This window comes from Crocuta crocuta, unplaced genomic scaffold, assembly GCF_008692635.1.
Source record: "Crocuta crocuta isolate KB4526 unplaced genomic scaffold, BGI_CrCroc_1.0 scaffold330, whole genome shotgun sequence".
In the NCBI taxonomy this organism is placed as follows: domain Eukaryota; kingdom Metazoa; phylum Chordata; class Mammalia; order Carnivora; family Hyaenidae; genus Crocuta; species Crocuta crocuta.
In genome coordinates, this window is record NW_027530521.1 from 3,795,772 (window position 1) to 3,821,421 (window position 25,650).

The following is a 25,650-nucleotide window of genomic DNA, read 5'->3' on the forward strand; positions in this document are numbered from 1 at the left end:
AAAAGAATCACGTTCCTTAAGCTTGGGTTTCCTCTTCTGCAATATACCCCACTGCACATGCAGGCATCAGTTAGGCCTCTTCAATTTGTCCTACAAGAATCAGGGCTTAGGGGACCAAAAGCAGCTACTTATTCCTGCTACTGCTTTGAGTAATAAGCTGTCCTTTATCTCTGACCCAGGGTTCTCATGTCTTCTGCCAGCATCCATAAAACCTGTTCATTTATAAGTAGGGTAAAACTTCAGAGTGTTCAAAGCTCTTGATATAAGATACAAAATTCTGTTGTTTCATACTAGCAACAATTAAAAAATGAAGTTAACAATACATTTAACAGGACATGAAAAGCATAGGATAGTGATAAACTGAAAACATGTGTAAAACAAAATGCATACACTGAAAGCCACAAAGACCTTGCTGAGAGAAATTAAAGGCCTAAATAAATGAAAGGAGACTCCATTTAGGAGTCATAGATAGGGTGATATTAAATTCTCTCCCTTCAAGCATTCAAGTAGAAATGAAGACAGAATTAGTCTATCCCTTCCATGGAAGTCACCACCCCTTTGCTCCAGGACAGTGTGCTGATGAGACTCTCCCAAGAGCACTTGCCGTTCTGATCTTCATCTTCTCTCTGGTCCTGTGAACTCCCTCATTCATCCAGTGAACTCCCCCTTGTCTATTACCTTATTAGTCAATGTCTCTTAAAAAGGAAAAGAAAAAAAAGGACAGTTTCTGGTGTAAAAACACCCTGAAGAATCGGGATTTGTCAGCATGCTTTTTGATGATTAGGAAAAAAAAAAAAAAGAAGAAAGAGAGTCATTGGAGAAGAACCGCCAACTCTGGAGGATGATCACAAACCCAGGTGACTGACCAAAGCCATCAACTGGTGCTAAAAGTGCTTTTGTCTATAAAATGTGGTAGTCCCTGCTGTGCCCACTTCACAGCCTCAGTCCCCCAACTAGAGTGCAGATATGCAAGAGCTTTACAGTTGATGTGATTCCACTGGCTGAAAACAATAGAGATGAAACTGGAAGATCCCAGGCTCATCGCCAGAGATGCATTTTAAAAGCCTTTTGAATGGGGCACAAATGGAAAGAACTCCTATTTGGAAGAAGGGACTTCTGGGATTATACGCCCACCCTGCACTTACCCACTCAGGTGTAAGGTGGGCGTGATCTTCTGGGATGCAGGATCTCAGAGGATCCTGACATCTAGAATGTGCTCTGTCAATTGGGGATCGCTTTTCCCCTTCTTTCTGACCTTCCCCATGCAGTATTCTTCACATATAACAAGCCTTAGAATTTAAAAAGGACCAGAAAAAAAAAAAAAAATCCCCCAATGATGCAAAGAATGTAAAGAAATAAAACAGGCCTCGAGTTTAAGAGATTTATTAGATACTAGATACAAAAATAAAACCATCAAAATTGGGACCCCAAATCTCCCACCCCAAACCCCATAAAAACATTTCACATAGACACACCATGGCTAGCAAAGACTAAAAAGATACAACGCTTCCAAAGTGACAGATGCTCAGCTTGAAAAAACTGATGACTGGGTCCAATGAGCCCATTTCTGGAGGAGCCCACTGTTGGCTCAGTCCCAGCACCAGGCCAGAACCTCCAGCCTTCGGGACCAGACGCTGAGGTCAGGAGCGCCCTGAGCAGGTGAGTGGCGGCAGCGCACTTACTCTCTCTGTGCATCCTCCAGTTGCTTCACGATCAGATCCTGCTTCTGCTCCAAGAGCACATGATAGAACCGGTGCATGGCTAGAGGGTCCAAATGGGGACAGAGAAATGAAGGTTGAGTGGGTCTACGGTGGCCTCCAGACATCTGTAGGTCATGGCAGACCACCACAGAGCCCTCGTTCAGGGATGCTGGAGTTCAGGCCTCCCTTGTTTGGGGTAGGTTTCCAAGTCTACCTGCCGCCTCCCCGGGGGCTCTTGTTAAAGCTCCGTTATCACAGCATGTGCCTGCCAGACACCTTCAGGTCTCGTATTAAGCCCTGTAACCTGGCTTATGGCCTTGGCCTCATCAGGTTTTCTACCTACCTCTAGTGTTCTTTTGCTCCGTCCATTCTCCAAAAGAGGTTTCTATAACATAAATGTTCTCTCGTTAACGTTCCTATTCCCAGCAGGTGGAATAGTGTCTGGCACGTGGTGAGTTGCAATAGAAAATTGGTAAAATAAATGTCATATTCCTCATAACCTTCAGAAGAGAATCTGAAATGCCACAGTATAGCATACAGGGACTTCCATGGCCCTGTGTCTCACCTACCAAACCGCGGCCGCACAAGGGCAGTATCCCGCTCTGATTAGCTGATAGTCCCAGTGCCCTGCTCAATGCAGGCACAGAACAGATACCCAAAGGGTGCAGTGTTCAAGTGCCTATCTGTTCGTGTTTGCAAAGGAGCTTAAAGATAGCAAAGTCAGGTGCGCCTGGATGTCTCAGATGGTTAAGCATCCAATTCTTGGTTTCGGCTCAGGTCATGATCTGACCTGAGGTTTCAGGAGTTCAAGCCCAGGTCAGGCTCGGTGCTGACAGTGTGGAGCCTGCTTGGGAATCTGTCTTTCCCCTCTCTGCCCCTCTCCTACTCGCACTGTCTTTCTCTCTCAAAATAGACTTTTAAAAAATGAAATAAGTCAGGCAGAGAAAGACAGATACCATATGTTTTCACTCATATGTGGAACAGGAGAAACTTAACAGAGGACCATGGGGGAGGGGAAGGGGAAAAATTAGTTAAGGAGAGGGAGGGAGGCAAACCATAAGAGACTTTTAAATAGCGAGAACAGGGGCGCCTGGGTGGCTAGTCGGTTAAGCGTCCGACTTCGGCTCAGGTCATGATCTCACAGTTCGTGGGTTTGAGCCCCACATCAGGCTCTGTGCTGACAGCTAGCTCAGAGCCTGGAGCCTGTTTCAGTTTCTGTATCTGTATCTCTCTCTCTCTCTCTCTCTCTCTCTCTCTGATCCTCCCCTGTTCAGGCTGTCTCTGACTCTCAAAAATAAATAAAAAACATTTTAAAAAAATTTTTTAAAAACATTGAGAAGAAACTGAGGGTTGATGGGGGGGGAAGAAGGGAAAAGGGGTGATGGGTATGAAGGAGGGCACTTGTTGGGATGACCACTGGGTGTTCTATGGAAACCAACTTGACAATAAACTATAAAAAAAAAAAAAAAAGGAAAATGGAACAGATGGTATGGCAGGGCTAGCACTATAGGCTGCTCAAGGCCAAAAAACTGGAAGATTCAGGAACTGGGCGATAGAGTAGTTGGTGAAGCATCTCTGAAGGATGCCAGGATTTGGAGGTCAGGGCCATTCACCTTCTTTTAGCCAGAGGGGCTTCTCCGCAAAGGTGACACAGAACCAGCCAGGCTCCTTGCACATGTAGGTCTTGCCACGGGATAGCATCAGCTTGTGGTCCAGGAAGCGGCGATGGAGGAGCAGCTCTTCCTCAAAGGTGCACGGGTCCAGGTACTAGGACGGACAGGAGGGTGGAGCTGAGCCCAAGACCCGGCCAGCAGGTCTGCCCAGCAACACTGGGCCTCACTCCCCGAGCTCACCGATTTCAAGTTGATCCAGATGTAGAGGCCGGAGCCACGGTTGAGAAAAGGGATCCCTAATGCCTCCAACTTCTGGGTCACGTATCCATGAGCTTTCTGCAGCCGGGAGCGGTAAGTGGGCAGGTATACTTTGTCAATCCACTCTGGATGGGTGGGGAAAGACAGCGGTCACAGGGCTTGTGGCTGAGAGCTGCCAGAGGGATCCTTACGAAAGGCTCCCTACCTGGGCTTTGGGCCAGCTGTTTCTATTCAAGACTGACTTATGTTATAGTTGAGCTGGTGACCTTTATACCCAGCACGCCCACCACTTGCCTATAGCTTGGGTACAAGTATCCAGCTTCTCAATAGTCCTGTAGGAATGTTCTATTTGGGTTTACACCCCTGCTGCAAAAAGTCAGGGTACCTCCTAAGTGGGGTTGATGCTGTTGTCATCAACAACTGGGCAAGTCGCAGATAATCAGAGTTCCCCTTACCCCCTGCCTCAGAGCCTCACATGGCGGACTCTGAGAAACGGAGACGTGCTTGGGGATGATCTTAGCCCAGTTGTTCTTAGCACTGGCAACACATTAGAACCACTTGAGCTTTTAAAAGTCCCGATGCCCAGGGGCACCTGGGTGGCTCAGTCAGTTAAGCGTCAGACTTCAGCACAGTTCGTGGGTTCGAGCCCCGCATCAGGCTCTATGCTGACAGCTAGCTCAGAGCCTGGAGCCTGCTTCGGATTCTGTGTCTCCCTCTATCTCTGACCCTCCCCTGCTCATGCTGTCTCTCTCTCTCTCTGAAAAATAAATTAAAAATATTAAAAAAAAAAAAGTCCCGATGCCCAGGTTATAGCTGTAGATCATCTAAATCAGAATCTTGGGGATAGCACCCACATATCAGCATTCAAGCTCCCCAGATAGTTCCCATGTATCAAAGGTTGAGAACTAGCGTTTGAGGGGCTAGGAACCCGGTTTCTGCCAGATATCAAAGGGCTTGGCACCACCCACCAGAGCCATCTGCTGGGATTTCTCCTATCTACCCTCTTCCCCCTGCCAAAGCTGAAAGCAAGGGGTTTCTAAACCAGATTCTTGAGTTACATTAATTTGTATCATTATATACCAGCTTTTACTTTACATCCTCCAGCCCAGTATCTGCTCTGTTATAGGGAATTAAAGAAAGAAGGCCTTATCTAAGTTTGGGCCATGGCAGTAAATAGAGGGGGTGGGGAGCTGGTGTTTCCTCTGAAGGCAGCATTCACTTGTGATCCATGGAGGAAGTTGAATCCAGGTGCCATAGATCTAACCACACTAACTTGCCCAAATGGCAGCTTTCCTTTGGCCACTTTGGATGATAAAGTCAAGTCATAGTCAAGGAGTTGTGGCATTTTGTGATCTTTGCCTAAAGCAAGCAGGGCATCGGGGAGGGAAGATTGACCTTCACATAAAGACTGATTTGGGGCTTCTCAAGCCTTAGAAGACAATTTGGCTATCCTGTTCCAGGCAGAGCATGACCTCCCAGAGAGCCAGACATGAAGACCCATCTAGGTTTCGGACCAGCAACTCCATCTTCTATCTCTGCCCTACTGCACTATCGGAGATGCATCCTGCCTTCCTTCAAAGCTTCCTGTCCTGCCACCAATAAACTCAAGATAGCAGAGTCTCTGTGTTTTAGAGGTATGTCAGAAGCCCAAGCAGAACCAGGAACTCCCCATGGCCATGAGGTCTAGCCAAGATCCCCGCCCAGGATGGGACTTAGTACCTCGGTCTTGGAGCAGCCGGTACAGCTTATGCTGGGCAATGCCAGAAATGCCATGGAGGTAGCCAAAAGAGCTCACAGCAGAGGCCACTTCCTTGTTGTGGGTGTAGAGAACACCAAAGCGGAAGCCAGAGATGCCGAAATCCTGGAGGGAAAGAAGTACGGGAAGGAATGCCTGGTCTGCCCATCTCCTGGCTCCCTTTCCTTTCCTACCCAAAGACAGGAAGCTGGGGCTCACCTTACTGGTACCCCAGATCACATGGGTCCTGTTGGGGTCAGGCAAACTGGAGAGGAGACAGTACAGTCACGGTTATGATGACATATGTGAAACATGAAGACTTGGGGTCAATGTGGGGGAGAAGGCGAAAATGGACTTGAGGTCCCTCCTAGACAAAAGGGCCTACAGGGCCCAAAATTCAAGAAACCGTTGCTCCAGTTAATCCATAAGTCAACAAAAGGTATCCCCGGTGAACTAGATGGGACAGCTCCCAAGTGCCCCACTGAATGAAGTCCAGGATCCTCAGCCTGGCTCGTGGCCTTCCTGCAGCTGGTCCAAAGCCACCTTTTTAGCAGTTAGCTCTCCACACGTATGGGCCTCCCACCGTTTCTAAAACGTGCTCACCTATTTCATATTGTCCTGTTTTTGGCGAAGCCATTCCTTCTGCTGGGCATGCCCTTACTTTGCTTTGGCTGCTGGGATCCTATTTTAGGGCCACATACTATATCCTTAAGAAAGTTCTGGCCTAGGGGTGCCTGGGTGGCTCAGTCAGTTAAGCATCCAACTCCGGATTTCAGTTCAAGCCATGGTCTCACAGTTCACGAGATCAAGCCCCACATTGGGCTCTGTGCTGTCAGCACCAAGCCTGCTTGGGATCCTCTCTCTCTCTCTCTCTCTCTCTCTGTCCCTCCCCTACTCACGCTCAATCTCTCTCAAAAGAAATAAACTTAAAAAAAAAAAAAGTTTCCCCCATTGCCCCTATTTCTATTCTTTCCCTGTGCACTGCTTATCAAGAAATTCCTCCCTGACGGGCTTTGTGTCAGCAGTGGCCTTTCTACCTTGCCATCAAGTTATCTCGTGTACAAAATGGCATTTAAAAAAGACACTTGGGGGCACCTGAGTGGCTCAGTCAATTAAACATCCAAACATAACCCAACTGGGTCAGGTTATGATCTCCCAGTTTAGGAGTTCAAGCCCCACGTCACGCTTGGGATTCTCGCTCTCCCTCTCTCTCCTTCTCATGCCCTCTCTCTCAAAATAAATAAACTCAAAGACACTTGGGAGGAAAGAGGACGCTTTGCTCATTTTCACACTCCCAGTGGCCCTTAGCCCAGCTCCTAGCACATAGCCAGTGAAGTCCATGACTCATGAACCCACCCTGCAAAAGCAGGACCTCATGGTTCTCACTCCCAGCTCCAGCGGAGGCCAACTCACCTGTCCATGCTCAGAACACTGTGGAATGTGATGGATTCATCAAACACAGACAGCATGTAAATCTCATCGATAATCACATGGAGGTTGTACCTGCAGGTTGGGCAAAAGAAGGAGAAGATCTAGGCTCCCTCCAGTCTCCACTCATGTTCTTTTATGGTCTTCTCTGGATACAGATCAGCTACTCCTACTGCTCTAGTAGCCCATGCAACACTTCCACCAAGCGGCATGGTAAGGTAGAAGGGGGGTGGCCACCAGAAGGTCTTTAGACTTGCCCTGGGGGTAGGAAGGAATAGGCCTCACAGATACTCAGGAGAACATCTAACTCTTCAACTGTAAAGCAGAGACCAACAAACAGGGAGGGCTGGGTGGCCCAATGAGTTTTATATCTGGGGTGGTCAGGGAGCTCCCACCCAGGGTCTGAATTGAGTAATGGCATTCAGTGGGCTAAGTGCTAATGCATGTCATCTTTTTGATCTTCTCAACGACCCTCTGAGGCAGCGGTAGGGTCTCCATCTCCCAGATGAAGAAACAGTTCCGGAGACGAAGTTAATTCCCTCAATTAGCAGGTGCGTGAGCTGGGATTGGACCTTAGTTCTGTCAAATTCCAGCCCACAGACTTCCAGTGGCCTCTTGTTCTCCCACTCTGTCATGAATTGGTCTGGATTAGAGTTATGAAATTCGAAGACGTGTTTCTTCTAGAAAGTTACGTACTCTAAACAATAGGGCTCTTTCAGAACTCCAGAGACAGTGAATGTTAACATGTTTATAGGAATGGGACATGAGGGTCCTCTAGGGACACATCTTCACCCCACAAGATCTGGAAGTCTGTCTTCCTCAGCGCCTCAGGCCAAGTAGTTTGGAAAATGGATGCTGGGAGAAAGTAGTTACACAACAAGAATTGAAAAAGCAAGAAAACCAGATCATAATTGTTATGTAGGTGTCTGTACCTGGGTAAAAAAAAAAAAAAAGAAGGAGGCAAAATGGCCAAAAATGTAGGGTTGAATCATGTAGGTGCCTTTTCCTTCAATTTCAGTGAGTTGGACATAGGTTTGCAAAGTATACTTGCAGTAAAAATACTGGGGGGAGTTATGTCTGGTTCGGACTTCTTGACCATGAGTGATCAGAATGTCGTTAGGGACTTCGTGTAGCCTCGCAGGGTGGGACTCCTACCTCTTGGCAAACTTGAGGTATTCCTGTAGTGAATCTCGACAATAGACATCTCCCAAAGGGTTCTGAGGGTTGATTAGAATGAGGCCCCTGACCTTTTTCCCCTAAAAACAAACAAAAATACAGAAACCATAACTGAGTGAACACAAGTCCTTCACATCCACCTCAAGTTCAGCCAAAGATCGGGTCAGGACACCCAATTATGGACACCCGACCACAGCTCTATTGGGATCTCAGCTCCTTAGGTGGGTCTTAAACATGCAGCCCCAGAAGGAGCTCTGGAGGCTACCGTAGACAGGGCTCAGTGCTCCTAGACATGGCCCCTGGGACACTGCTTCTTCCGAAGAAGGAGCCCACACAGCCTTGGTGAGAAAGTTGTACTGGGTCTCAGTCCTCAACCCTTTTCAGGGATGGCAGTGCCCACCCTGAAGACAGAGGTCCCTCCTTACTGCAAGCCTAGCCTCAAGTAGAGCTTGCTCCAACTTGTCCACAGTGAGCCGGAAAGGACAGGGATTCGCATCTGTGACCTGGAAGACAAACACTGCCTGAGAACTGCCTATCTGAAAGCTTCTAAGCCTGGGGTGCCTGGGTGGCTCAGTGGGCTAAGCGTCTGACTTCGGCTCAGGTCACGATCTCACAGTTTGTGGGTTCAAGCCCCACATTGGGCTCTGTGTTGACAGCTAGCTCAGAGCCTGGAGCCTGCTTCTGATTCTGTGTCTCCCTCTGTCTCTGACCCTTCCCTGCTCACACTCTCTCTCTCTCTCTCTCTCTCTCTCTCTCTCAGAAATAAACCATTAAAAATTTTTTTTAAAAAATGAAAGCTTCTAAGCCTTAGTCCCTCATCCTACAAACACTGAACAATCCATCATATCCAGGGCTGCAGCCCCACATGGCTTCTTTGCTCTAATTTCTCCATCTCCCCCCCCCCACTGCCACTTATATGGGAGGAAAGAGAGTTCCCCTACACTGTCCAAATGCCCTTAGAGACCTAGGTGGGCTAAGCAGGGGGAAGGGTCCCCATTCTGACCTCACTGTCCAGGTGGACAAGAATCAGCTCAACTTTCGAATACAGGCAGGCACTAAAGGCGAAGCCACCATAAAAGGGGGTAGGAATCAGAAAGGCCTCTGGAAGCACAGGGAGACAAAGCTGTCAGTCCACGGTCTCTCAGTCAGAACCCACCAGGCCCCCCAGACCAGCAGCAACACTATAGACAGAGAAGGTTAGTTTGGCAATCCTGCCTGCATGGGGCTTATTGCTTGTGGGCTAAGGGCTCTATGAAAGTTACACTCATCGACGTTATTTGGGGAACTCTAGAAAAGTTTCTTCTTTGGGGATATACTGGAGAAGGGAAAAGGGAAGAATATTGCTATGAATGGCTCAGAATCCAGGTTACAAACCAAAATAGGCTTGCTAGCAGGTGGAGCACTAGTCATCCACGTAGTCTTACCAGCTCCAGCATGAACACAAGAGGCTGAGGTCTGTGCCCAGAGGTGGCGCTCATCTCTCTGCAAGGCTCAGGTTACCTAGATTTGGTGAACTCATGGGTTCTTTTCTTCCCATGCCTTTGGCCTCATTGACGAGCAAACCAAGGACCCACTCCTTTGTATGAAACCACCATTTTGGTAACTTCCTTCTATGCACCCAGAGCTCATCAAGATCAGAGACTCTTGTTTGGGTGTTGTTAGGAGGGAGACCAAGAACAGATCCCTCAGCCTTGTTTGATCTAGAACTATTTTTCTTTTATTTGGGGGGGTTGTGTTGTGTGCGTGTATGTGTTTGTTTCTTTGTTTGGAGGAGGAGGAGGAGAAGGAGGAGGAGGAGAGGAAATCTTCTGAGCCAGTTTACCAGGGCTCTCTGTATTGGAGTGGAGTCCAGANAGGAGACCAAGAACAGATCCCTTAGCCTTGTTTGATCTAGAACTAGTTTTTTTTCTTTTATTTGGGGGGGTTGTGTTGTGTGCGTGTATGTGTTTGTTTCTTTGTTTGGAGGAGGAGGAGGAGAGGAAATCTTCTGAGCCAGTTTACCAGGGCTCTCTGTATTGGAGTGGAGTCCAGAAGCCCAGCTAAGAATACAATGGGTTGGCTTCCATTGTCACTATTTCTAAAGCATACCTCACTGAGGACCATCACATGTTTTCCTTCCATATTAAATGGAGACCCCAAATCTCTCGCTCCTACAGAAATCGTAGGAAGACGCTCTGATCAATGTAGAAGTCCCAGTACTTTAAGGGAAAGGCCTTGGGTCAAAATATTCTTCTTCCCTAAGGTCTAGTGTCCATATGCTGCTATTTCCTGGAGGGAAAGCAAAGCCCATTAACTTACCACCTGGGTCACACAGAACCATGGCCAGTGTGGAGAACACAGAGGAGCAGCCATTTAAAACAACTACCTGAAGATGCACAGAAAGCAGAAATCAAAACCCAACCCCCATATAAGAACGTCTAGCCCCTTGGTCTCCCTCCCTTTAGGAGGGACAGGCATCAGGAACCTTCTTATCCGGTCCCATTGGCCTTTCCTCCTGGCCCTGAAGATCTCTGCTGGTTCTAGAAAATACAGAGAGTCCCCCAAGAATAAAGCCCTCTACCAGGGTGGCAGTGAGTCTGGGAAACGGACTCACATTTTCTGGATCAAGCTGGTCAGGTACTTTGCAGTAGTAGGTCAGGAACCGGGCCACCTCTTCTCGCAGGCTGTGGACAAACCCAGACTTTGTGGTGCCCAGGCCCAGGCACCCTTCCTCATTCAGGATCTAGACTACAGTCTTTTCCGAAGAGCAAGGTATCCAACCTCATGTCACAGGGTCACTGACCAAGGCTATCAACTCCCTGTGTGACCGAGGCTATCACACAGACAGTAAGTGTGAGAGTTTGGAGCAGAACTCAAGCCCTTTGAATTACAGGGCAGTGCTATTTCTAGGACACCAGGCTGCCTCCTGATGAGGCTTCGCTCGAGATATTTTCTAGAGGTTGCTACCTAAGGAAACAGGGAGATAGTCAACCAAGAATCTGGTGCCTTGGGCCCTTCCCTGAATGAGAGCAAGGGTCTAGGGGCCAAGAGACTGGAGATCTGGAAGTTACTTACAATGGCTGCCCTCTCCAATCAGGATATTGCAGCAGGTCATCCTCAATGTAGTTCATATCACTCTGACTCAACTGCGGGCAAACAGAGCATGAGGACAGCCAGCCCAAGGAAGGTCAACAGGCCCCATCCCACTGCTCAGACACATCCAGGTGTCTGCCCTACAACACAGGGCCTTACAGAAGGCAAACAGCGAAACGTGCCCCTTAATGAATGGAGGCCCCAATCCGGTCATAGATTACACAAATATAGAATCGCTGGGGAGTGTGTGATGACCTCCCCGACCCTATAGGGCCAGCGGCTCCCTTGGCATCCACCCACCATATACCCATCCAGGGCACACCTCCAAACACAGACAGTACGCCAGAAGGTTAGATGTGCTATTCTAGAAGCTCTTTTCCCCCTTCCTTCCCCAGACACCTAAGTCCAACTCCTGTACCTACCACATGCCCAGGAACATTCTAGCGGGTCTAGGTCTAATGGCAGATCCCAGCACAGCACAGGGCCTGGCTTACCCGTTCAGTCATCAGGTCGAGGCAGAGCTTATTCTCACTGAGCCCAAGGTTAATGAAGCCCTGGAGATGGAAGGAATCTGAGATCAGTCCTCTTGTCCTGCCCTATACGGGCCTCTTCAAACATTCTAGTAAATACACATCCTAGATTATGTCAAATGGAAAGCTCACTGCCCCCATGAGGCGGTTCAATCCACATTTAACAACTTCAAGTGTTAGAAAAATGTCACAGATCCCAAAATCTTACAGCTTGCAAGTTTTCCCCTTCAGAGCCACACAGTACTTATATACCAAATACCAGTCATGGAGTTCTTATTATGTGCCAGACCCTAGACTAAGTGGCCATACATCCCACAACTCTTAAGGAAAGGGTTCTGTTATGATCCCTGACTTAAAGAGAGTGAAGCTCAAAAAGGTTGAGTAACTTATTAGCCGTGTGACCGCAGCGATGGGCAGAACCCACCTGCCTGACCCAGCACCTGCCTCACACCCATCTCTGCTTCCATGGGAGGGCTCTTCAAGTTATTGGGGGAGATATGGTCCCTCAGAGTCCATATCTGGAGATACTGGGCTCGGTTGGTCCCCAGAGAAGCAGATGGCCATGGACCACATATCACTTAGCCAGAAACAGAAAAGGCGGCTTGCCTAGCACGGTCCTCCATCCTCTGGCTGGAGAGCTGTAGTGAACCGCCTTGCTGGAAGCCTCTCATTGGCTCCCTAACAATTAGGATATCATCCAACATCTCACAATGGCCTGCCCCCCCCCACACACACACCTCTTGTCACAGCACTCCCTTCCCCCAGTCTAACCCCATGAGACCCCTTTACTCCATCACTCTCAGCCCTTCCCACCAAAAAGCTTTCACACATGCAGTTCCTCCTACCTAGAGGGTCCCCCCTCCCACCACCTCCACCACATGGCTGGCTGATTCAGCCTTTAAGACACCTTAGACCACCCGAAGTGGCCAACCCCTTGTTCACGCAGAATTATTACTCGGGTTCCTTCCCCCAGTGGTTGACTACAGTCATCACTAGATTGAGTTCCAGGACGGCATGTTTGCTTACCGCTGTGACCACAGTGACTCTTAGTGCTAAGAGCAGGAATTCAGGGAAAGCATGCTGGGGGAGGAGGAGAGGCTGGGGGAGCTGGGAGGCAGGGGACCCAGGCATAGCTCTTACTTTTCTTAGGCACATCACCTTGTTTCTGTGCCCATTCCCTTATCTATAAGGTGACAATAGCGTCTACTTTACGGAGCTAAGAAGAGTAAGAGAGCCCAGTACTTGGCACAGGACTCGGTCAACCCTAGTGATTGGGGCCCTTGAATAAGTGTCTCCCCCCCACCCCCATCCTCACCAAGATGTTCTGGTCCTCGTGGTATTTGTCTCTTTGGTAGGTCTTGTAGTCCTGGAAGCTGGAGTGGTATAAGGCCGAGATGTCGATCCCACGGCTGGACAGGTACTGGCTGACAAATGTAGCTTCAGGATTGCTCAGTCGGTGAACTAGCCAATCAGGCTGCCTGGATGACTGGGCCCCCTGCCCACCTCTGACATCACCACTAACATCCAGGGAAGGGCAAGGGGGTTGGAGCTCCAGGCCACCCATGGCTCCAGACTGTAGGAGGTTGACCAACTGGTACATTAATTGGCCCAGGAGGGCTTCCTTCTTGCTGACCACCTGACTGTGCCTCTGCTCTTCCAGCACCAGGTCCTGCTGCAGGTGCCTGGTTGTTAGGTCCATAAGGTTCTGCTCTATGGTGTGCTTCAAGGACAGCATCATTTCCATCAGGTGGGTGTGGATTCTCTGGTTTCTGAGGCCCTGACCCCTCATCTGGCCACAGGGTATGCAGAACATGCCTAATTGGTGACTCGTGCTCTGGGTATTTGCCTTGGCCTCAGCAGGCTGGCTGGAACCTGCAGAGAAAGTGAGAGACCATGCAGTGCATCAAAGGAGACTCTCCTTGACCCTCAGGAGATCCAGGCTCGATCTCAGGCTCCTCACTGCCTCCTTCTACTACCATGCCTTGGGTATAGGCAGCATGTTGGCTCAGGGAGAATTACTGCCTCATTCAAGGGCAATGCTTGAGTGGTCCCAAGCCCAGACACTGAGGCCGTGTAGTTAAATGGCATTAAAATGTGTTCCGAGGAAGAACATTAGGGCCTGCTTTGAGAAAAAGGGGAAACTGAACAGGTATGCTCTGGGGTCTCCACCCTCTACCTCAATCAGAGCAATTCCTGCTTTACAGTGTTCTAAGAAAAGGGGAATCTGAAGAAATAGAGAAAGAAAGAAAGAGAGAGGGGAGGGGGGAGAGAAAAGGAGGGGAGAGAGAGGGAGAGAGAGAGAGAGAATAAAAAGCCTGAGTAAATTATTCTGCTAGAATAGAGGTTGGTAAACTACTGCCCAAGGGCCAAATCCAGCCACTTCTTTTTTAAATTAAGTTTTACTGGAACACAGTCACATGTGTTTGTTTGCATATCATCTATGGCTGCTTTTACACTACAATGGAAGAGCTGAATAGATGCGACACAGACCATATGATATGGCTCATAGAGCCGAAAATCTTCATTATCTGACCCTGTATGGAAAAAGTTTGCCATCCCTTGTTCTAGAACATCAGCCCCTCTTTTTTGTCTATTTTTCCTCAGTCCTTCTATCCTTCCTGGTGTCCTTATAACCTTCCTTATAAATGCCTTCAACCTGCTCACTGTGACAGCTGCCTCAGACCTCCGTCACTAGTAACCATGGGCTAGACACATGGTTCTTGAACTTCAAACTTCACCAGAATCACTTGGAGGACTTTTTAGGACAGAGATGCCAAGGCCTCGCTGCCAGATTTGACTCGCTAGGTCTGGGGTGGAGTCTGAGAATTTTCAGTTCGAACAAGTTCCCGAGACTCTACTTTGAGAGCCTCTAAGTAGTGAGACCAACCTTTCATCTGAAGAGAAGTCAAAATGATGGGTAAGACCTAAGAAACACCTTTCTAAGCCTCAAAGAATCAACCAAACAAATCAGATCCAAGAAGCCCCAAATGAAGAAAACCTGAGGCCAATGGCTGCCTCTAATTCTTTGTATGACAGGCCTCATATTGCCAGATATGGAGACTTTTTTTCTAAAAACTCTAGATTTACAGCCCTTCCACTAGATGCCATATTCTGAGTTCCTATTCCAAGTTCCATTGCCTCCACGTGTAAAGCCTTCTTGCCTCCTACGCAGGTTCATTGCACCAGCGCTTTCAGGTACTGGACACTCCGTCCACCTTCTCCAAACCACGTTCAGTCTGCCTGGGATATTCCCATAGCAATCTATGCTTCCCCTTAATGACACTTAATACTGTTATTTGTTCACTATCTCCCCAGGTCAGCCTTCATCATTATATTGTTAGCACAGTGTCTGGCACACAGGGAGCTAGGAGGAGAGGCACAACCACAAGAATGTTGCCAAGTCGGTGAAGAGAGGAGACATAACCGAGGACTTTGCTATAGAAAACGGAGTGGTGACCAGACGAAGCCACAGGACAAAATGGTACGGGGTCTTGAATTAGGGTCCCAATCTCTCATCAGCAATGATACAAAGAACTTCCCTCACCAGAATTAGGAACAGGCATACTGTTTAGCAAGATATTGAACAAATATAAATTCTCACGTCTGGACTAACCTTAGTTCCACAAGCAAAAAGCTTTCTTCTGGCCCAGACTCCCTCCCGGACAAGTAAGAGGGTCATTTCAAGGGGGCTCTCAACCCTGCAGGGAAGTAAGTCACACTGTCCTTCCAGATACAGACACCCTCCAACTTAGAATGGTTCAAATCTTGACTTTCTGACTTTACAGTGGTGGAAAATTGACATGCACTTAGTAGAACATACTTGGAATTTCTAATTTGAACCTTTTCTTGGGCCAGTGATAGGCTGTATGATCCTGTCTCATGAGGCCGGGGACCGGCAGTGAGATGCAGCGCCCAGTCAGCCCCACAATCACGAGAGGGAACAACCATTTACAGCTATCCTGTACCCATACAACCCTTCTGCTTTTCACTTCCAGTATTCAATAAATTAAATGAGATATTCGACCCTTGACTATAAAATGGACAGTGTTTGAGTATTTGGCCCAGTTGTAGGCCAATGTGAGTGTTCTAAACATATTTAAGGTAGGCGAGGCTAAACTATGATGTTCAGTAGTTTAGGTGTATTAAATGCATTTTCAACTTATAATGGGTTTATCAGGACAGAAGTCCATCCTAAGTCAAGGAAGATCTATACTTGGATAGCCTAGAGGGGTAGCTAAGTGGCAAGAGGGATTTCTGTGGTTTTGCCTTCCAGAAGGTGGTGCCTATTATCCCTGTTGGTTCTGAGCAGTTTGGTGGGAAGGGCCACAATGCTGGACAAGATTTCTCTTCAATGGGCAAGAAGCAGGGGTGTTCTGCTTTCTTCCAGGGCTGGGCTCTCACATATTGAAGGTCTTTGTCCTGTATCACCTTAATAACAAAATCAAAGATGTCACAGCTCTGTAGTTTCCACTAGACCAGCACATGGTCCCAGACTTTAAGCAGTAATTCCAGTTCAGGCTGGATGCAGGGCTCTCTTAGACTTCTTACCCTGAAAGTCCTTGATGTTACCAAAACTCTGCGACTCTCTCCCATCCACCCAGCCCTCAGCCAGGGCCTCCAGGTACAAAGAAAACAGTGATCAGGATCAGGTAGGGAAATTGGAGACCAGTGTGGCCCAGCAAGCCATTAGAGGAGAAAGGCTGCTCGAAGCAGTTACTGTGAGAACCTCTCCAAGCAGGCTTATGAAACAGCAAACAGTGCCACGGCAAGTACCTGAAAGTATATGGTCTTGGCAAATGCATTTTCCTTTATTTTTTTAATGTTTAGCTTTGAGAGAGAGAGAGAGAGAGAGAGAGAGAGAGAGTGTGTTACTGGGGAAGGGGCAGAGAAAGAGACACACACACAGAATCCAAAGCAAGCTCTAGGCTCTGAGATGTCAGCATAGAGCCCAACGTGGGGCTCGAACTCACAAACCACGAGATCATGACCTGAGCCAAAGTCGGATGGTTAACCAACTTAGCCACCCAGGCACCCCCCCCCCAATTTTGTTTGTTTGTTATAGCGCAAGTGGGGAAGGGGAAGAGAGAGAGAGGGAGAGGGAGAATCCCAAACAGGCTCCACACCATCAGTGCAGGGCCTAATGCGGGGCTCAAACTCATGAACTGTGAGATCATGACCAGAGCCAAAGTTGGATGCTTAACCTACTAAGCCACCCAGGCACCCCAAAATGTATTTTCTAATAAGGAAGGGAGTATGTGGCAAGGCCAGGAGGAAACCTGGCAGTTAGACCTCTGCCGAGATGTATATTTTCTAGAAGTAAAGTCTACTGTGAAAAACGTTGGCCCGCAAAGGCAATGATGTCCCTAAATTGTATCAACCCTTCTCTCAAGTCCTCTTGTACATATCCTTGGTTTCAACATTCCCCAGCTTCCAACCATCTACCTATTAAGTCACACTCAGGGGCCTTCTATCACAGCTAGAGGCGGGGTCTCAGAACCAGCCCAACTGATTCCAACAACCCTTTGAACAGAGCCAAAGGGCTTACAACCAGTAGAAGTTGGCAAGAGGGAATGAACGTGGGAGATGAGCTAGAACAAGCTCATTTGTTTGCAATGCCAGCACATGGCTCCAAGCAGGACAATTTTTATGTCACTTTCCCTAGGACCCTACAAGCTCTTCTGGCTCGGTCTTGCCCTCCGACCTTCCTTCCCTTCGCCATGTACCAGCCTCTCCTGGTGTTCCAGTCCTCAGGCCTTGGTCAGATACTTCCTCCTCATTACGGAAGTATGATAAGGATTACAGAGCCTCCTTTATGTGCAGGAGAAGCAAGATGTGGAGGAAATAGACCCCTAAAAACAAGTGGCAAAATTAAAATAGCAGGTAAAAGCAGCCTTGGAGAGCCTAGATTCTATTTTATAGTTCCTACGCACCAACTGTAGGGTGTCATAAGAATGATCTCCCCTGTCTGGGCATCAGTTTCTCTATATGTAAGACAAGAAGTTACCTCAATTCAAGGGGATAAAACTGAAGCTTCATGAAGACGGGTCACTTCTAGACCACGGTAGAGCCAGGATTTGAACCTCAGACCTCCCACGTTAGCCCAGACTCTTGGGAACATGAGAAAGCTAGCCAAAAACCAGCCCTCACATGGACAGCAGCTTGGCTTCATGTCACAGTGCCCAGGAAGTCTCAATTTCTGAAGGTGGATTGACTTCACTTAACAATCTTGTCCTCCTATATTGTTCAGGACTTCGATCCCCTGGGAAGAAGCCAACAAATACTCTGGAAGTGGTTACCTTAGACTTACTTGCATTTTTCAGAGGATAACTTTTCAAATACAGTGTCCACAACACAAAATACAGACACATGAACAAGCAGCATGAGGTAAAGTCAGTACAGACAACAGAAAGACTAAAATGGACTCCAGCTACTAAGGGTAGACTGTAAAATGATTGCTTTTCTCTTCAAGGAGATAAAAACTCAAGTCTTAAAATTGACAGAAGATTGGAAATTATTAAGAAGACAGGTTTGAAAGAAAACAACCAATTCTAGAGGTTAAAATACACTGACCAAAAGTGAAAAGCCTCAGTGACAGAGGTTAGTATCATATTAGATACAGTTAAAGAAAAAATTAGTGACCCAGAAGAAGAGGCTGAAGAAACTTTCCAGAATGTGACATGAAGACACAAAAGTAAAAGAAGATAGGAGAGAAACTAAAATGTACATATACATATTCATTTGGAGTCCCAACGGAAGAGAAAAATAGAGCAGAAGCAATCTGAATAAGATGTTTTATCAGTGCCAAATAATGAGACACCACAGCATGGATTCAACAAGCCCAACAAATGCAAATTAAAATAAAGCAATCTACATATACATACATATATGTATATACATATCTATTTAGGAGATTATATATCTACAAAAAGACAAACATCTCAAAATCAGCCAAGAAAAAAAGTTACCCTTAAAGGAATAATAGACCAAAAGCTGACTTCAGGCAACAGTGGAAATCTCAAGACAATGAAAGGTTTTCTTTTTAAAAAACTTTTTAATGTATGTTTATTAAAAATTTTTTTTTTAATTTTCATTTTGAGAGAGACAGAGTGCCAGCGGGAGAGGGCCATAGAGAGAGACCCAGAATCTGAAGCAGGCTCCAGGCTCTGAGCTCTCAGCACAGAGCCCAACACAGGGCTCGAACCCATGGGTTATAAGATCATGACCTGAGCTGAAGTTGGACACTCAGTCAACTGAGCCACCCAGGCGCCCCAATGTAGGTTTATTTTTGAGAGAGAGAGAAAGAGAAAGAGAGAGAGAGAGAGAGTGAACAGGGTAGAGGCCGAGAGAGGGAGAGAGAGAGACATACACAGAATCTGAAGCAGGCTCCAGACTCTGAACTTTCAGCACAGAACCCGACACAGGGCTCAAACTCATGAACCAGGAGATCATGACCTGAGCCAAAGTCAGATGCTTAACCGACTGAGCCACCAAGGTGCCCCTGAAATGTTTTCAACATATAGAAAGAAAATAACTCCCAACCTAGAATCCTGTAGCCATCAAAGGGCCAGTATTTCAATAGATGTTACCAATTCCTCTCTACTAGAGGGACTGCATTTGTGCAGAGGATACTACTAATCTGAGCAAGTAGGTTTGCCTTTAAAAGCTAAGGTCAACTCTGCTTCGGATTCTGTATCTCCCTCTCTCTCTCTGACCCTCCCCTGCTCACACTGTCTCTCTCTCAGAAATAAATAAAACATTAAAAAAAAAAAAAGCTAAGGTCAACTCAGTGAAAGAAACCAAACAGTATACATTGTTCAGTTCGACTTATAGAACAAGCAAAAGTAATCCACAGTGATAAAAATCAGAACAGAGGTTGCCTGGGGAGGAGGTTGGGAAACTGATAGCAAGGTGGGGCAGGCAACATTCTGGGCAGATGACGTGATCTATAACTCGATGAGGTGGTGGTTACACGGTTATAACCATTTGTCATAGTTCACATTGTACACTTAGGGATTTTAATATTATTTAGGAAACAGGTTTTTCGAATGCAGCTGTAGCTAATCTAAAATTCTGTTAGGCTATAAATAGCTAAGGAAGTTTGCTCCCAGGGCTAGCCCATTAAGTGGAAAGGCCCATATGGGGGCAGGTGCCAAGTACACAGGACATTTACATAATTATTTATGGTAGGAAAAAATGAAGAGCCAATTCTCAAAAAAAAAAAAAAGCACATATCGAGAATGTTTAAGTCTGGATGAAAAGGCTAATTTAGCTTAAAAACATAGTTTCTCGGGGCACCTGGGTGGCTCAGTTGGTTAAGTGTCTGACTTCGGCTCAGGTCATGATCTCACAGTTCGTGGGTTTGAGCCCCGCGTTGGGCTCTGTGCTGACATTTAGCTCAGAGCCTGGAGCCTGTCTTCAGATTCTGTGTCTCCCTCTCTCTCTGACCCTCCCCTGATTACACTGCCCTGTCTCTCAAAACAAACAAACAAAAAAAACACGTAGTTTCTTAATCCCAGGTGAGAAATAAAGTCAAAAGAAATCACTTTACATAGAAGTTATCAAAGGACTAATTCCCTAAGAAAGTAACTGGTTCAGGGGCGCCTGGGTGGCCTAGTCGGTTAAACGTCCGACTTTTGCTTAGGTCATGATCTCGCGGTTCGTGGGTTCGAGCCCCGCGTCGGGCTCTGTGCTGACTGCCAGCTCAGAGCCTGAAGCCTGTTTCAGTCTGTGACTCCCTCTCTCTCTGACCCTCCCCTGCTCATGTTGTCTCTCCTTCTCTCTCAGAAATAAAACATTAAAAAAAATTTTTTTTAAATGTTTTTATTTATTTCTAGGAGAGAGAGAGAGATGTCTTTAACATTAGACATCTCTCAGCCAAAAAGCCAGCCTCTTACTCATTTGGGAAACTCTGAAAGGCTTGAACTTCTGAACAAAAGGAAAGGCCACCCATTGTCACTGTCAAATATCTAACATTGTACCAGAGGTCTTGGCCGAGGATATTAGGCAATGAAAGAAATTAGAGTTAGAACAGGCAATCTAGAGTTCTGCTAATTTACAGATTACTAGTGTCTGCCTGGAAGATGCTAGAGAATTAGCAAATGATCTAGGAGAGAATTTAGTGCAGTGATAGAATTGAAGCCCGACTCATGTTTCAGTAAATACAGCTCTATTGGAATGCAGCCTCACCTGTGTTGCACATATATGCCAACCAGACTTTCGTAGTAAACACTAGACCAGCATCTTCAGCCTGGGTCACTTACCTAATGAGTGAGCCTCGCGACTGCCCAGCAGCCCCAGCCACATGCAGCCTTTTATAGTAACCTCTAGGCAGTAAGAACTATTCCCAGCTTCCAGATGGAGCAACTAATGACATAATTTATTACAGTCCATTGAATTCAACAAAGCTCCCCAGTATATCCAGGATGAGTATGCATGATGTAAGCCTTTTTGGAGGCAGGGGGACACAAAACCCTCCCAAACCACAATATTATCAATGACAGCTAACACTGATTGAGCACTGTCTGAGCCAAGCTCTGGTCTGGGTGGTTTAATCCTCAAAAGGACTCTTGTTAGGAGAGCACTGACATTAGCATCATTTCATTTACAGATGAAAACACAGAGGCCCAAAAGAAGGAGGTGACTCACAAAAGTAGGACAGGAAAGGGGAGCTTTAACCCCAAGTGTGCTGACCCCAGGCCCCATCCTTCCTCAAGGCCTCTTCCTGGAAGGGGGCACATACCTTCGAAGCTTGGTACCCACTTTTGGAAATCCACAAACCTCCCAAGTCCAATGGCGGCCCTACTCCACGCGGGGCCCAGGAGCCCCAGCTGAAGCCACAAGCGATGTCTGGTCCAAAGGCCCTCTCGCACTCCATATCCCACGGCTCTCCCCTCCTGACCACCCCACACTTACCTTTATCTCTGTGTCCACTCATCTCTTCTCCAGTCTAAAATCCTTACTATGCCTGATGAAACTGCCCTTGCATGTCAGGGCTCAGAGACCTCTCCACCACCCTCCTCCTGTCAGTAAGCTTGCTCTGTGGCCACATGCTCTGCTTTTAAATACAAAGTAGTTTCAAGGGCAATAATAAGATCCACCCTTTCCCTTCCACAGGGATGTCCCCAGGAGCTCCCTATTACCCAAAATGGCCTTTCTTTGCATCTTTACAGAGAAAGGCTCAGCGATATCCACACATGGAAGAACCACACGTTGCGCCATAGTTCTCAAACCTTGGAGGCATTGGCACCACCTGGGGAGGTAATAAGGAGCCAGAAGCTCTTAGAAGGAGGCTAGGGCCTGGGCCCATGCAGTAGCACAAGACTGTCAGGTGATTCAAATGCGACCAGCACTGGAGAACCACCGGAGCAAGCCAATCTCAATTAAAGCACAAATGAGCTACTCCCTTTCCCCATTTCTGGAGAGGCCTTGATTGAGAACAGGTTGAAGCAGGTTAACCTTGGGCGGGAAGGACAACTCGACAAGGAAGCACAGAATGATTGCCAGAAAGCCGGGTCCCAGTCCCCCTGACGGCATACCCTTGTGGGTCTTTCTGGTCTTCAGTGATTCCTTGTTAAAGGGGCAGATCATGAAACCTACCTCACAGAGGGTGATGTGGAGGCTGATTCAGAGGATATATACCAAAATGATGGGACTACCGCATAACTCTGTGTGTGGGCTTATCAGAACAGATGAGTTAGACCTTGAGACTATTAGGATGCAGGAAATGGTCCCTGGCTTCAAGCCCCAGAATAGCTTACGATGGAAAACTCTGATCACATCTTTCCTGTGCCTAAGAGCCTCCAATGGCTCCCCTTTACCCTACAGGGGTTATAAACTCAAATACCTCGGGGACATAATGGTAACAAATGTGCAAAGAGAGCAAAATGGTTCGACCAGTTTATGTCAGCCCCTCAGCCACCAATTTGCAACTATGAATCCAAACTCATTCATGTGGCATATTAGATTCTAGAATAATTGATCATAGCCTACCTCCCTCATCTCATTCTTTGCACATCTCTTCCATTCTGTCTCCAGGCGACAACCCCAAACACTGACCCTCCTGTGACTCTCCCAGCACACCATGATCTCTCATTCCTCCTTTGTACGTACGTTCCCTCCACTCAAAGCCCACTCACAGACCCACCTGTCAGCAGACTTCTGCTTCTCCTTCAAGTCTATGCTTGCATGTCACCTCCTCCAAGGAATCTTCCTCTCTGACTCCCCAGGTTAATTTCGGGGCCTATGCCAAGGGTATAAAGCACATAAGCCAGGCAGTGCACCCAGAACCTTTGCTCCAGCTGAGCTCTGATGCCTGCACTGTCCTGCCCCCAATACCTGGTTGGCTCACTCCCTCACTTCCTTGTCTCTGCTCAAATGTTGCCTTCCCCCAGAGGCCTACTATGATCACCTACTTTGTTCCATAACTTGCTCCAACCCTCACCACACTGCCATTTTCTCTTCTACCAGTCATTTTTTACAACACTTTCCTCCTCCAAATGTACCATATATTTTCTTATGTGTTCTGTGCCTTGTTTATTTTCAGTCCCCCTTCTCAGACATAAACTCCATGAGGGCCAAGGCTCTTCAGGTGTTTTGTTTACTAATGTTCCTCAAATGCACAGAACTGTGCTTGGCCTTTAGGGAAGCTCAATAACATTTGTGGATGAACGAGTAGATGCTTGGATGGGTGAATGGATGGATGGATGGATGGATGGATGGATGAGTGGGTGGATGGGTGGATGGATGGATGGATGGATGAATGGGTGGGTGGATGGATGGGTGGNTATTTGTGGATGAACGAGTAGATGCTTGGGTGGGTGAATGGATGGATGGGTGGGTGGATGGATGTGTGTGTGGATGGATGGATGGGTGGGTGGATGGGTGGATGGATGGATGGATGGATGAATNTGTCAGCACCAGGTGAACGCTGACAGTGGAGTGAAGGCTTGTCCAGAGGAAAACCCTCATTTCCCACAACCTCCTAAGTTGCCCACAACTTGCGGCAGCCAGAGCCCCTCCTGTGGCCCCACCTCCGACCACAACAGCTGTACCATGGATTCGCCAAGAGGGGGCGCGAAACCCCTATTTTCCTTTCTGGCACGGCAAACAGGGCCGCCGCCTGCACCGCTGCAGTGAAGCCGGGCAGGAGAGCAGGAAAGGTGGGCGAACGGCCGCGCCCTCCTGGAGCAGACGGGCCGGTGCCTGCGGCGGGGGCCNCTTACAGAGAGGATCCCAGGCTCCAAGAGGTGGGGTGCCCTGGCCATTGTCACACGACTAGAAAGCATCAGTGGTAGGATTAGCATCCTGATTGGGGGAGCACTGTCGTTCCTCCCTCCCCCCTCCTCCCCAGCTGCTTTCGGCATCTCTGTTCCAAAAGCAAAGCAAGAAAGATTCCAAGTCCAATGCCTGGCGTGGCCTAAGTTGGAAGGCCCTTGGGTTCTCTTTCCAGGTCTGGAAAGCGAGGAGGGAGGCAGTGGGGGGTGGGGGAAAGGCAGGGCGCCCCCCTCAAGAACCCGATGAGCCGCCCTCCAACCCCACCATCTTCCAGTCTCTCTGACTCTTACCCCCTTGATTTCAGTCCCTGAGCTTTTAAGTAGCCACTTGGCCACAGGAAGATCCACTTCAGAGAGAGGAGCCTGAGGCACAGAGATGTGGGCAGAGGGGGAGGAGACTGCAAACGGTCCTCTGTCCCATCTCAAAAAAAGACAGCAGTGAAACTGAGGCTCAGAAAGTTGATGGAGATGGGGTGGGGGGTTGCTACCCGAGAAGACTGTGGCCTCTACATACCTGTGACCTGACCTGGGAGTCTGTAATGAGGGGCTCTCTTTGCTGACATGGGTCCACAGGTCCACATTCTGGCCTGCCCAACAATCCAGTGAGGAGAGTATCCTTGGCCTCACCTTACAAATGGGGAAACTGAGACACAACAAGTTTTCCTCAACTTTGTCCATGTTTATGCCACTTACATTGGCCTGACTCCAGGCATGTCTGAATCCAGAACCTTCTTCCCAGTGTTCTCTGGGTACTCAGCCTCAGCACCTGTACCCGAACTGTCCTGTTGGGTTTGGGCCCATCTCCAGGTTGGATGAGGTAACCCGGAGTGGGGAGATTGAGGAGAAACGCCATGGGGCCCGTGGTTCTGGCTCACTCAACTCATCTTCCTCTGCCAGGACCTCAGGGCCAGTTACCTCACTGGCTCCCACATGGCTGCCCTCCGGACCCTGCTCCTCAAAGGGCGCACCTCCACTAAGCCCCTCTGACTCCTCCAGCCCCGCAGAGCAACGACCACCGTGCTTCAAGGTCCTGAGCAGCTGCCCGCCGAGGTATTCTGACCTTCGCACTCATACCCGACAGGATCATAAAGACCTTGAAGAGAAAGACTCTGCTTATACCTCTCTTTAGCCTATGGGGGCTGGGCATCTGGTAGGTGTCAGGTAACCACTTTTCCTTTACTTGTTTAGAGTTTATGTGGGAATCCATATGGGAAACAGATCCCAAAGGCAGCTCTCTGTTTACATGGAGTTTTTAACTAAATTTGAAAATGACATTTGTATCCTGTTGGACAACTGGAAGGAGCAAATTAACATTATTCATCCATTCAACAAATATTTATTGAGCAACTGCCATGTGTTAGATACTATTCTAAGTCCTGATGACAAGGACAGCAACAAAACAGATACAGCCCTCCTGCAATTTACCTTCTCAAGCAGGTGACAGAAAATGAACAACATATATAAATAGATATGGTTGGATAAATGCTCTGAGGAATACTCCAGTTGGGTAAGGGATCGACAGCAGGAAGGAATGCTATTTAGATAAGGTCATTAGGCAAAGACCCACAGAAAGTGAGGGAGTAACCCATGTGGATCTCTGAGGGAATGGTATCCAGACAGAGGGAGCAGCAAGTGCAAAGGCCCTGAGGTAGAAGCATGTATTTGCCGTATTCGAGGAAAGGATCTCGTCAGAGTTTGTGAACCTTGATAAGGACTTTGGCTTTGAATCTAAGCATGATGGGAAGACAGCACAGATCTTCTAGAGCTGGTATGTGAATCACTAACTGCCTTGTAGAGCTGGCTGGGGGTCCCAAACCAGTAAGGATACCTCCGGCTATATGAGGTTCATTCCTGCCTTGTTCTCAC

General features: G+C 47.8%; 2 protein-coding genes across 2 annotated transcripts; both read right to left on the reverse strand.

The window, feature by feature from the left end:
• Positions 1-1,481: 1,481 nt before the first annotated feature.
• ACCSL (1-aminocyclopropane-1-carboxylate synthase homolog (inactive) like) lies at positions 1,482-12,019 on the reverse strand. The gene is made up of 15 exons (XM_077767508.1): positions 11,937-12,019; positions 11,477-11,536; positions 10,965-11,035; positions 10,504-10,573; positions 10,209-10,275; positions 8,914-9,011; positions 8,336-8,413; positions 7,890-7,990; positions 6,720-6,809; positions 5,526-5,571; positions 5,291-5,432; positions 3,554-3,696; positions 3,314-3,467; positions 2,044-2,085; positions 1,482-1,761 (listed from the first exon to the last, which is right to left on the reverse strand). The coding sequence occupies exons 2-15, from the start codon at positions 11,486-11,488 to the stop codon at positions 1,679-1,681; spliced, it is 1,197 nt and encodes a 398-aa protein (XP_077623634.1). The 5' UTR covers positions 11,489-11,536; positions 11,937-12,019; the 3' UTR covers positions 1,482-1,678.
• A 444-nt stretch (positions 12,020-12,463) lies between these two features.
• On the reverse strand, positions 12,464-24,637 carry LOC144234200 (putative inactive 1-aminocyclopropane-1-carboxylate synthase-like protein 2). The gene is made up of 3 exons (XM_077767479.1): positions 24,478-24,637; positions 12,828-13,384; positions 12,464-12,592 (listed from the first exon to the last, which is right to left on the reverse strand). Exons 1-3 carry the CDS (start codon positions 24,635-24,637, stop codon positions 12,464-12,466), a joined length of 846 nt encoding a protein of 281 aa, XP_077623605.1.
• Positions 24,638-25,650: the final 1,013 nt, after the last annotated feature.

Bases quoted from the DNA above. Each gene is read 5' to 3' on its own strand.
- ACCSL (XM_077767508.1), bottom strand. The intron at 8,414-8,913 runs GTCAGAATGGGG...TTTGTCTTCCAG, and splicing joins TTGTCCACCTGGACAGTGAG to GTCACAGATGCGAATCCCTG. The intron at 5,572-6,719 runs GTGAGTTGGCCT...TCTCCTCTCCAG, and splicing joins AGTGTTCTGAGCATGGACAG to TTTGCCTGACCCCAACAGGA.
- LOC144234200 (XM_077767479.1), bottom strand. From the start codon at position 24,637: ATGGCGTTTCTCCTCAATCTCCCCACTCCGGGTTACCTCATCCAACCT. The intron at 13,385-24,477 runs GTAAGTGGCATA...CTTTCTCTGCAG, and splicing joins ATGCCTGGAGTCAGGCCAAT to GTTCCAGCCAGCCTGCTGAG. The intron at 12,593-12,827 runs GTGAGGATGGGG...CTCCTCCCCCAG, and splicing joins ACGAGGACCAGAACATCTTG to CATGCTTTCCCTGAATTCCT.